The 12,361-nt window shown below is 46.5% G+C and overlaps 1 protein-coding gene across 1 annotated transcript; it reads right to left on the bottom strand.

Annotated features, from left to right (window-relative positions):
• Positions 1-3,554: 3,554 nt before the first annotated feature.
• SIX6 (SIX homeobox 6) lies at positions 3,555-7,027 on the bottom strand. The gene is made up of 2 exons (XM_033108787.1): positions 5,634-7,027; positions 3,555-4,566 (listed from the first exon to the last, which is right to left on the bottom strand). The coding sequence occupies exons 1-2, from the start codon at positions 6,203-6,205 to the stop codon at positions 4,398-4,400; spliced, it is 741 nt and encodes a 246-aa protein (XP_032964678.1). The 5' UTR covers positions 6,206-7,027; the 3' UTR covers positions 3,555-4,397.
• Positions 7,028-12,361: the final 5,334 nt, after the last annotated feature.

Raw genomic sequence — 12,361 nt, forward strand, 5'->3', positions numbered from 1 at the left:
CTATCGCTTGAGGCCCTAGAACTTCGCGCGGTCGGGGGCTCGAGGACGAGCGCGCGCCTCAGCTGCGGCCGGAGCGCGCATTTGTGTTTTTATGCCCCTCACGTTGGGTTTTATTTAATTGCTCCCACCCCGTTTTGAGAGGTTTCTCTCGTCGAGCTACTTAAGTCAGTCTAACAATAGGAGTGGTTCAGGCCTACATAGCAGAACTCCCGGGGCGTTGGACAGAGAAGGTGGGTGTGTAACTTGTCACCTCAGAGAGTCGCAATCCGGAGGAAGGACCCGCCTTCCCGGTACTGTGGGCCCACTTCGGTCTTCTCCCTGAGAAGAAAGTTCGGGCCCGACTTCCTCGCTCAGGGCCGCCTACCCTAGGGGACCCACGCGCCCTCCTCCCCTGCCGCCATTTCCCAGCAGGCCTCCAGGGGGCCTCCCCGCTGTAGCCTTCCTGGCGGGCCGCTCGGCGAAGGAACGCGCCCCGGCCGGGACCAGTGCGCGGACAATGACCCCTTCTCCCCTCGACGGCTTCTCCTGCCGACACCGTCCCCCCACCGTCCACCCCCCAGGCAAACCTATTAGCCATTCAGGACGACAAAACCCCCGCAGCCCCGCGCATTGTCCCGCCGAGCGCCCGGCCACAGTCATTAGCCCTGATTATGCTGAGCCGCCTGACAGCCCTGCGGGCCGCTGGGCAGACCCACCTCCCCTTCACCGCCACCCCCGGCCCCGCCTCACAATAGGAGCGGAAATCGTCCGCGCTCCCGCGTCCAGGCTGAATAGAGCGAAAAGCTGCTTCTCTTCTTCTCCCGTCCCATTCACTTTGTCTTTAGACACAATATTTTTTTCCTTTTTGTTAAAATTAGGGGGAGAGAACGAGGTCAAGGAAGACTTTGCTAGAGCTCTTTGCCTGTCATTTGTTTAATGTAAACAAAGAGCAAGTCCTCCCCCACCCCCAGCCTCTCATCCCCTCCCTCCCAGATTTTTATAAACAAACTAGTGACTAGAAAGGCGGTGGAGGTGGGGTGAAACCAGCGCGGCGGGTGGAAGCGGAGTGGGTCGTTAAGGGGGATGAGAGAGGAGCTGCGGCATTTGGGGAGCAGGAGCCATCGCGCTTTTGGAGGGTGGTTGAAATATTTATAACCGGTAAAGGAGCCTGAGCTAGGGCTGGGGGTTAAATCCTCACACTGGCCAGGTCCGTTGAAATATAAAAATGCAGCTTCTTTCCACTTTGCTGGAGTAAGTGCTTTTTGGGGAATTGTTACAGGAAAATAATTTCAAGAAAGAAAGAAAAGAAACACATCGTATGGAGATTTCTCCAAATTCAGAAACCTTCAGCATTGCTACTACCTGGAATTAAAAAACAAAAAAAACAAACGTCCTTTCTAGACCAGGATAAAACTAAGGAAAAAAACTAAAAAGAAAACGAAAACCTTTTACAATACCAGTCCATGGGAAGATTTGGACCAATTCCCAACATGTGATCATCGAAGAATTAATTGATTGTTCACAAAAGCAGTTAGGTGCCATCGGGTTTCAGATAAACATTTTTAAAATCTTTTAAATAATATGTCACCCTTTAAGATATTATTAAAATTAGATAAAGCTTAAGATTGGTGAAACAGAATAGCTACTTTACAATATAATCCTTAGGCAGCATGTTACTTCAAGCAAATGAGATGTACTTTAAAGAAAGATGTAGTTCAAAGGCTTTCACCAAAGCAGGAAGAAAAATCCTCTATCAATTCTCTATCACTGTTTGGCCTTCTCTTTTTTTGCTAAGCGATGAAGCATTCTTCAGAAATTTTTGTAAAGAGAAAGTTTAGTTCTTAGCAGTGCTATTACCCACCCCTGTTTTTGAAAAATGCATAGTGGACATTTCCTTCTGCATTTGAACTGGTGAGTGAGGTGGGATTTTAGAATCTCAAATTCCTTTATATCAGTCCACTAATTAGACCTTTCCCTTCCCTCTTGAATTTGCATCAGCTTAAAGGATAAAATTTGCCAACTATCTTCTTCAAATGCTGGTCTGGACAGCTCCACAGTTAGGATGTGGTAGGCTGGGGAACAAGACTGGAAATGCCTTGATTTTTCACTGAAGTGCAATACACTTTGGCAGATTCAGGACTAGGGTGAGGCAAAGGAGGCACCTAGAGTACAAAATTTAAGGAGGCACTCACTCCCAGATGCCTTGTACTTGCTGTACTTGTTTGACCTTGAGAGTGAATACCTCCCTAAATTTTGTACTCTAGGTGCCTCCTGTGCCTCAGTGGGGCCCTTGTCCTGCTCCTTGGCATTCCTGAAACTACCAGGGGCTCTAGGAAATAAAATAGAGTCTTGAGGAAGTTCTACCATTCTAGCCTTTCAGGACCCACAGTAGGGCATTTGTTTGTTTTCTGGAAGAACACCAGCTTGCCCCACTCCTTCCACCTAGAGCTCTTGTGCAAGAGAGTTTTGATTGTCAACAGTTCTCTGGATAAGGGCTTCTTTATACACTGGCAATCATTTATAAATCCCAAATGGGGCTAAATCTGTTCAAGCGATTTAGAAACCAAAACCAACCCTTATTTATGTCCTAGGCTTCCCCATATATCTTGCCATTTGACTGCTTTTTGTCTCCATGACTTCACTTATTTTTGTTCAGTTTGCACATTGGCACTTCTACCCAAATAAGTTAGCAGGCTTCTGAACCAAAGAAGCCTATGTTAAGGACATATGTCCATAAGGACAAAGAAGCATATGTTAAGGACAGAAAGGCAAATTGAAAGGAGTCCAGTGGGGAGCAGAGCTTGAGGAGGAAAGTTCAGTTCAAGTGATTCAAAGATCAAAGTCAAATTTTACAATATGCAATCCATGTCACTAGGTAAAAAGCTTAGAGACTCTGGATAGCATTTTCTTTGTTAGTACAAGGACAGAGTTTTGTTTTATTTTTGTTTGTTGTGTGTGTCTGTGTGTGTGTGTGTGTGTGTGTGTGCACGCGCGCGCCTGCACACTTTGGGAGGGCAAATTAAATACTAAAAATATTTGATGTTTTTAATTGAAGCCATTACAGGACAAGGAGGCTCTGTATGACTTGTTTCAGATTTAACACAGATGATTTGTTTCAGATTTAACACATTTAAAATGCCAGTCATTTCTCTGCAGCTTTCCATTTCATCTCAATATATGGCATGATTATATTCTTCCACCATCTCGGTATACCCCTTTTGTTAAAAATAATACATTTGATTAAAACCTGCTTCTGCAGCAAGAAGATACTAGGCTAGTTATTACCTTTCCTATCTTCTTTTGTCTAATTTTAATGTGAGTTCAACCCTAAATACAATTTATGTTCTCTAGTATGATCATTGGTGCCTACTGCTTTTGTATGGGAGGGGCCTCAAAGGAGATGGAAAGCTTTACTCTTTGCAGAGACTGTCAGAATAGTCTTACATTTTTATGAAATAGGACTCACTATTGAGTCCCAGAATTTGGCTTCCTAAATTGTTCTTGAAAGCCCTTGACACTTAATAAAAGTGAGTGTGAGGTGAATAAGCCATACCTGTGCTGAGAATGTGGGGAGTTGCCTAATATAGAATGCTCATGTTGCCAATTTCTAGGTTTAAATATATCATATATACATATGTACATGCATACATACGTATGTACCTACCTACACACACGCAATTTGACTTGGGAGGTGGCTATGTGGTTATGGACCTACCATGGGCTGTTTTAAAAATATACCAGGAGACATCAGAGAAGGCAAAATATATCATTTGCACTAGGGTCCTTGCCTGCCTGGTGAATAGAACGTCTTTCTTTTTCTTTTTCTTTTTTTTTTTTTAAAGGAATCTGAGAGCAGCTCCCTTAATTAAGAAAGGTTGCTCACCAGGTTTTTATTGTTTGGCTTCTCCATACAAACCCCTCCGCTCCACCCTGCGCCTTTAGAAACAGGAAGTTCCCAAGATACAGAGAAACCTACCATGGCAGTCTCTTAAATAAGTAAATAAACAGCATATATATGTTTTGTTTAAAAAACTTTAAAGCAAAAGTTATACATATATAACAGCGTCCTTTCGACGTGAAATACCCACGGGAGATTCAGGCAGGTGCTCAGCGTGCAGTTCAGGTTCCGGAGGCATCCTTGCAGCAAACTCCTTGGGAAAAAGCAAAGCAAGAAGAACGTGGCACTGGGTCGGGCCTCACCGTGGGCCGCAGCAGTAGAGGCCGAGGGGGGCGCCAGTGGAGCCGCGCGGGCCACCGGGTGGACACGGCAACCCGAGCTCGCGCGTCCCTCATCCCGAGCTCCTGGCCACCTGGCTTCGAAAACGCTGGGTTTGCTTGGTCTTTCATCTTTCCTCCTTCATTTTGTTTTTCTCGTTTTGTACACCGCATTCTGTTTCTGAGCGTGCTGCGTGGGCAGCTCAGATGTCGCACTCGCTGTCGCTAGACGTGATGGAGATGGCCGAAGTGGCTGCCTTACTAGATAGACTGGCGGCCGGGCTGGAGACGGCGCCCAGCACCTCGGGCGTGCCCTCTTCCTCGGCTCTTAGAGCCCGCCCGGAGCTCTGCGACAGGACTTGCTGCTGGAGTCTACCGGGAAGGAAAGAAACATGAGTCACAGCGTGTAACAGCCTCCCGTTGCCCACTGGTCCGCATCCTTTAAGCCCAGCGGTCAGCGGCTCTCTCACACCCGGACAGTTAAAGCTGGTAAGGTGAGGCAACAGAAGCCCGGCAGTACCAGTACTCCGCAGCGGCCTCTCCGCAGAGCCCTGCAGTTGCAACCCCCCCTTCAGAGTCCTTTCTCCACTCCCAGTCTCTCTCTTGTCAGCGGGATGTTGGGCTTGCAGGGTCATTTCCGGTTGTTGGCCACCTTTGAGAGATTTACAATACCGTCAGGATAAATGAAGTATGGGTGACAAGGACAGAGTAGGCTCTGGGACAGGGGACCCCTTCCCAGCATGTGTCTGCTTGGGGCAGACACCTGTGTCAGTGTCCCTGAGGCCTGGTTGGCCCAAAGCTTACCGCAAAAGAAGATGCCTGGGGGTTCCAGGGAGCATTTGGGCCTTGGGGAAGATGCTGAGTTCTTGGTCAAAATGTTTGTCTAATCGAGATCCATACGCTGGGGAATGAAAAGGCACAGCCAACTAGTTTGCTGTTTTGTGATTCGGCTGCCCACGAGTGGAAGAGAACTCGATTTCCTTCTTAGAGACATGAGTCCATGGAAAACTGTTTTCATAGCATCAGAGAAGGATGCATCTGGGCTTTAAAAATGACAATAAACTGCCACATTGCTACTAATAAGAGGGTTTCACTTAGTAACAGGAGTCTGGGCCAAGGTTGACAAGAATTAGCTTCGGGCCTTGGGGTCCCTAATTGTTCCTGGGATTTTAATTTTCTTATCCCCTCCCAAAACAGGCTTGATTTGGTGACTGCAACCAGCTGCTGGAGAGATCCCCCCAGGCGCCCAGAAAAAGAGGGTGGGGAACCAAGAGCCCGGAAGGAAACCTCTGCCCAGAATCCCAGGGGCTCATAACCGAAGACAGACCGCGCTCCTAACTGCTGAATCCAAGTCGTCGGGCCCAGGGTAAGAGCGCCCAGGGTGCGGTCTCCCGCCCCCTGCCGGGTGAGCGCAGGGCGAGAAGGCTCTAGGTACCCACCTGTTCTTTGCGGCAGCTGCCCGGTCCCTTTGTCGGCGGTTTTTGAACCAGTTGCCCACCTGCGTAGGGGTCAGTCCAGTTGCCTGGGCGAGCTCACGCTTTTTGCTGGGGTTGGGGTACGGGTCCTGCAGGTACCATTCCCGTAGCAGGTGCCGCGTGCGCTCCTTGAAGCAGTGTGTCTTCTGTTCGCCATCCCAAATGGTGCGCGGCAGCGGGAACTTCTTCCTCACGCGGTACTTGTCCACGGGCCCCAGGGGCCGTCCACGCAGCTTCTCAGCCTCCTGGTAATGCGCTTCAAGCCACAGAGCCTGAAGCTTGGCGTGCGACTCCTTGGTGAACTTGTGGTTTTCTAGGATATGGTAGAGCTCGCGGTAGTTGCCACCGTGGAAGGCCACGATGGCTCTCGCGCGCAGCACGGATTCATTCTTGTTGAGGGCCTCGCAGGCCGCAGGGGCCACCGGCAGCGACCAGAGGAAGCGACCCAGGCGCTCCACGTCGCCGCTCTCCTCAAGAGTCTCGCATACCCCCGCCACTTGCTGGGGGCTGAAATTCAAGATGGGCAGCTGGAACATCGAGGCAGCGCCGCCGGCGGCTGGACTGCTAAGCCCGGAGCGGGACACGCAGCAGATGCCCACGGGCCCGGTCGGGTGCGCTAGGCTCTTCTTGGTGAAGCAGCTCTGGGCAGCCGGGACGCACAGCTGGGGCGGCGGTGGAGGCACAACTGCGGGGAGCGAGAAAGCGGGAGAGATTGGAGGAGGTGCGGGCTCCGCGGCTCGGTTTCGGCTCGGCTCGGTTAGGGCACGAAGGCGGGCGAGCGGGCGCCTCTACTGGGGTGGGCGGATTGGCGGCACGGGCGCCATGGAGACCCCCTGTCAGTCATTGGCCGGCTCTGCCAATCAAGACTGCGACCAGGATGTCTGGGACATTTCAGCACCTCCCCGCTCTCGACAGCGCCCGCCGTTCACTCGTGGACTTTTCCTCAGTATTTTGCAGAACCTGGAGGAGGAAAAGACTTGCCAGCGGCTGGGCGAAAAAGAGAGGCGAGAGCAGCAGCGTTTCAACCCCAGCGTTGTTCTTCCGTCCTCCCCCACGCTCCCCACCCCCCAAATGAGGCAATGATGTGACAGGAATCCACTTTGGGGAGATACGCTGCCTGGGACAAGAGGTCTCCAGAGGACAAAAAGGACTTGGCCAAAACGAAATCCTCCAAGAATTCGCCAAGTTTAGTTGTATCCAAACAGCAAAACGTGCAAGCAGCGCAGTAATGGGGAGGGAGGAGAAGTGGATCACCTTATATCTTTCCAGCACCCATCCCTGCATGGCTTTCCTCCTTTTCCAGCTGCCAAAGCAGCCGAGTGGGATGCGAATCTGAAGCAGAAGGAACGGGACCGGGGATCTGTAGAAGAGGTCAGTTTGGACTCTATCCTCACCACCTTCAAAAGCCTTCTGAAATCATTCAAAGTTCGAGCTAGGACACTCTTACACCTGATAACACAGGTGCTGACCGTGAAGTCAAACACTCGTAAGAAAAGGGGCATCACACCCCAAAATGTTTATACTTTTTAGCTCCCCTCTGCCCCCAATTTAATAGATTTGAACAAATGTGCACCATAGCAACATCTAGAATGAGAAGTCATTGGTAGGTCAGGACAGCAACTTAAAAGCTTATTTTACAGATTTTTTTAAAATATCGATTTGCTCTTTTTCTTGCAGGCTAATTTTGCTCTAACCTGTGTTAGAACATTTAACTCTTAAGCTGGGGATAGAAACTCTAATCTTGGCCTTTTAGCCCCAAAGTAATTCAGTAGAAATAGAATAGAAAAGGGGGAACCACAGCGATGTGGGGAGGGTGGGGCAGAAAGCGCTTCCTAAGCCGTTGAGCAATGACCTCTCCTGCAGAGAAAAGGGGCCTTCTTGGCGGCTCTGCCTTTGGGCCAGCAGATTGAATTGGCAACTTTTATTGATTCCCAATTGAAGTTCACAGTCATACCGTTTTCCGAGGCCTGGGTCAAAACAAACCACGTTCTCACCTGGGCTTTTGACAAGGGGTTGTTTAGTTTGAAGAAAATAATTGGGAGAGGGGAGTCCAATGAAAACGCCAGGAAAACCATCTTTGGGAGTTCCATTCCCGGAAAGGAATCAGATAAGAATATTCGCGGCGAAATGGACTGGGACGGCAGTCTTTTCTTTAGTATCAAGTACAATTTGTGTGCGGCTTGTGTAGCTAGGGTAAATCAGAAGGCAGATAGATGGCACAGATGGTTGGAGGTGTCGGGTCGGATCATGCTACGCCTGAGTGCAGGGCGAAGCTCGTTCTGACGGAAAACCCTGATATTATTTTCACAGATCTTCACAGTTCACTCGAAAAGAAATAACAGAGGGGAAGAAACAAACAAACAAACACAACAACAATAACAACACCCTGCAACCATTTACATCATTTATGTGAGATTGCCAGCGGCTTCAACTGAGAGGCTTTCTTTTCTAAGAGCACATTTTCTTGAAATGCGACAGGGCAGGAGCAAAATAAAGCGGGCCATGAGGATAATGACAAAGCAGAATCCTTTTCTAGCTTGGGGCGACTTCCGAATCCGCCGGAAGGACAACTTTTAGTGAGAAACATAACACACAAGGGCCCACAAGACTCAGAGAAGAAAACCTGCCGACCCTTGGGGGCCGGGCTAGGGTGAAGCGGGACTCCAGGAGAGCTGCGTTCCCCCGTACTTCTGACCAGGGAAGGAAAGCATCCCCCTGCTCCAGTTTGCAGAGGTTTCTTAATTTCCCTCTCGGGATGTCTCCCCTGTCTCTTCCTAGCAGAATCGCTTCCCGCGCAGAAGCCGCCGCGGGTCCGCTAAACCTCACAGTCCACGAGTGCAGAGCGGCCCCTAACCCCAGCGCCTAGCTGCTGGAGGCGGGAAGTTATCAGTGTCTCAGGGGACCGGTCTCCCCGCGCCCTTTTGCTACACAGTTTGAAAGTGGCGAGTTCGGAGAAAACTGGCTTCTTACCCTTAGTCTGCAAGTCGTTTTAATTTTCCAAGTCTAGGTGCCCTACCCAGGAAATGGGAATGTTTATCCCTTTTCCTGGACAATAGTTCTGCAAATATTAGGTGAGAGGGCGCTTTGGCTTCCGCGTGTCTGGGGCTCTCAGACGACCGAGACCGAAAGCATGGGTTGACCGCGCTGGAGCCGCGGGAAAAGGGCAGGCTGCGGGCGGTGGCAGAGTCCCAGTCCCGCCGGACGCGAAGTCTGGGCGCTGGGCAGGCGGGGTCTGAGAAGTGTCTAGAGGCTTGGGTCTATTGTCAGTTGATCCTATCTTCGCCATCGCAGAGGACTTGGTTTAATTTTATTAACTCAAAGGAAATAAACTACCCCTGGGCACGTTGGGATCATGTGTTCGTTCACCAGCTTCACTCAGGCGAAGGACAAACAGAAGAAATATGTGAGATCCCCATCACTGGAAATGAAAGAAGCTCCTCCGGGTTACTTAGAAATAACCCCATTGTGGAGAAGGCGGTGACTCACACCCACCTTTAAAGAGGGTTGACTTTTCTTAATTTTATAAAGGATAGATTGGAATTTAGTCCCCTATTCGCTCTCATTCCTGTCCCCCTCCCCCCGCCTCACCGCCCCCCAACTTCATTTTTCCTTTTGCGCTTGACCTGGAAACCTGGAAAACCCAGCAGCTGCCCTTGACCTCGGGCCTATTTGGGCAGTTTTGCAACTTTCTGCGGTAGGTTTGCAGCCGATAGGTTTGGGAGTCCTTAGGCAAATGCTCGATTCTTGCCGGGAGTCCATAGACGTCTATTCTGCTTTCTGCAGACTCGAGAGTTTTACTTTATGGGGAAAATATGGAGGGAAAAAAAAGTAGACGACATCGCCCCTGGGCAGCTTCTATGTCTAACTTCAGTGTGGAGGCAGCAGGGCAAACCTGCATACCGCGTTTTGCCCCTTCTGGTTTTCCTCTCTAGTGTAGAGGTACACGTGGAGTCCTGCTTACACCCTGCTGAACGATTTGCCAATGGAGATCACTGCTTAGAGGTCAATACGTTCTTACCTGTAGGCTCCAATCTCTTGCCTTGTTTTGTCTTGTCTCTTGTCTTGCCTTGTCCTTTCTTTGACTTTTCCTAAATCAAATGCCTGTGAAATAAATTTGTTTTCTTTCCTACACAATTTCTCATAGTCAGGGATTTGAAGAATGTAGTAATTGAATCCTTGTAGTAACAAATATCCTTGAGAGAGATATTTGTGCTGCATGTGTCACAAACTGGCAAGCAGTGAGGTCCCAGCCTTTTGTGTATGTCCATTTTGACTTTTGGGAATGAAATCTTGGTTTCCTTTTCCTGGACCTCAAAGCTGTGCATTGCTGGTGGGTGACAATAATGTAAAAAAAAAAAAAAAATCTGGAAAATTAAAAAAGGCATTTTACTCTCTTTGGAATTACAGTATTAAAATTTCACACTCAAACATTTACTAATGCATTTAGTATTGTGATTTTCAGATGCTATCATATTCATAAATATAGGTATATTTGTTTATGTATTTGATGGTCCACATCTTCAGATTATGGAATTAATTCAGTATCCTGGTTTTAAAGTACTAACTATCCTAATAAGCTCCCAAGGTAGATTGCTCTACTTCACGCATTCTTTCCCTGCCAGTATGTACCTTGGAACAAAGAACAGAGATGCCTCTTTATTATGCATTCCTGAGAATGACCACCATTTGAGAAGTGGTTTGTAGATTTACTGGTACTGTAAAATTTACTGGCGAAAAAGTACTACAATTAAAATATTAATCTAATTTTAAGAGATTAGGATATTTTTGTTGTTATTTGCAAAATTGTTCACCAGCTATTTTTTAAATGATGCAAAATTGCTTATGTTAAGTGGAAGAGATTTTTATAAGTTTATATGTGGGAAAAATGTACCATTTGAAAGTAAAGATTAATTAGCAGTAATGTTTTAAGAAATGTTAGGCTCACTATGCAACTCTGTTTTGACTTCTTGTTTGTGGTTGCTCCTAGACATTGGATGAGAATTTATATTTAATCCAAAGAGTATATTATGAGTCATGCTCCTTGCTTAAACAATGGTCTTAAATTCACTTTTCTCTCTCTTTTCTGCTTCTGTGGGATAAGCCTAAATCTGTACAGGCTGTATATACCACGGGATAGCTTGTTTAGGGCTATATATCAATCAGTGGGTTCTTGTGTGAAGGATTAATGCTTAAAAAGATAACCAGTGTGTCACTTATAAACGCTTTATTATCAACAATGAAACATTAGTTGAATGACTGAAAGAATGATTAATTCATAGTTTTTTTACTGGAACTTATTTTTTTTCATTTTTGACCATTTTAAAATCTAAGATCCAAGTATCTTTCTGAAATACACATAGAAACCTTAAAATTCAATTAAGTGAAAAAGTGTAAGTTTGTTTATGTCCTCTGAGATGAGCCAAACATTATCACATTAAATTGTATGTGTGTTATATATGTTTCAATTACATGTACTATATGTGTAGTAAATAGTAATTCCCTTCCAAGTACTGTAAAATCAAATAGAGGCATTATCTTCCAATAAATACCTTAAATTTTCTGAGTTGATCCATTTGATTGACAGAAAGTACTTTTAAAAAATTGCGTTATAAAAAAATACATTTATATGGCATCTTACTTTCAACGCTGCAAATCTCAACAGAGGGCAATTTTATTGCTCCCTTTCAGAGGACATTTGACAATGTCTGAAGATATTTTTGGTTATCACAACTGGCATCTAATGGCTGCAGCCCAGAGATGCTGGTAAACATCTTACAATGACAGGACAGTTCCCCACAACAAAATGTTAACAGCACAACTGTTAAGAACCTGCTTCAAAGGATTTTACACAATCAACAAGGCACAAACATTATCAATGCTTGCTAAAATTCGGTTTATTCTGAAGTTGAAGCACTTTCAAAGGAATCAGTGCCCTTTTAATTTCACCTTAGGTGTAGGTCACACCAATAAAATTTGTTCCTAAGAACTTACTGTAGTTTTGTTTCTTCTTAAAATTTACTGTAAATGATACTTATGGTGACTGAATACTAAAAATTTAAAACTATCTCTGGGAAAAGTGGGGTTTTGTTTCTATTGTGTTGCAATCTATGTTCTTTGAATATTTGGTGACACAGACAACAATGGTTGAAGGTTATTGCTCAGGCCTTCTCCATTTTACAAATGAGTAAAATATAAAGACCAAAGAGGTTAAATGATTACTCATGTTATACAACTAGTTAGTGGCAGAGAGAGGTTTAAAACAGATTCCAACCTTTGTCCCTTATATACCTTGCTTTCCCTACCCAAGGAAGATGGTGTAATTCCAGTTGAGTTTGAGGGCAGAGGATTTGAATCACACATGAATATTTATTGGTGGCTGCCATGTGTAAGGTCCTATGCTGTTTCCTGTTGCTGTGACTTTCAGAGTTTGGTGCACTCTAGTTCATGAATCTCAGAGATATTTAAACTATTCTGGGTCTCGTCAAGTGGTGTACTCTTGTATGCCCTAAAAAGTTCTTGAATTTCAAATGTGGCTTTGAGACTTCAGTTGTCTTCTTTGTGGGGGGCGGGGTGGGAACCTTAGAGTCTGGGTTTACTGAAGACGTTTTCCTAAGTCATCACAGTGTGTATTAGCAGGAAAATGGAACTGAATCCAGTCTCTTGGGAAGGAGAGATTTGGCTTGAGGTGCTAT

This window comes from Rhinolophus ferrumequinum, chromosome 6 (genome assembly GCF_004115265.2).
Source record: "Rhinolophus ferrumequinum isolate MPI-CBG mRhiFer1 chromosome 6, mRhiFer1_v1.p, whole genome shotgun sequence".
Lineage (NCBI taxonomy): Eukaryota > Metazoa > Chordata > Mammalia > Chiroptera > Rhinolophidae > Rhinolophus > Rhinolophus ferrumequinum.

Coding starts and splice junctions, on each gene's coding strand:
- SIX6 (XM_033108787.1), bottom strand. CDS start 6,205: ATGTTCCAGCTGCCCATCTTGAATTTCAGCCCCCAGCAAGTGGCGGGG. Junction 4,567..5,633: donor GCAGCTGCCGCAAAGAACAG/GTGGGTACCTAG, acceptor CCTTCCCGGTAG/ACTCCAGCAGCAAGTCCTGT.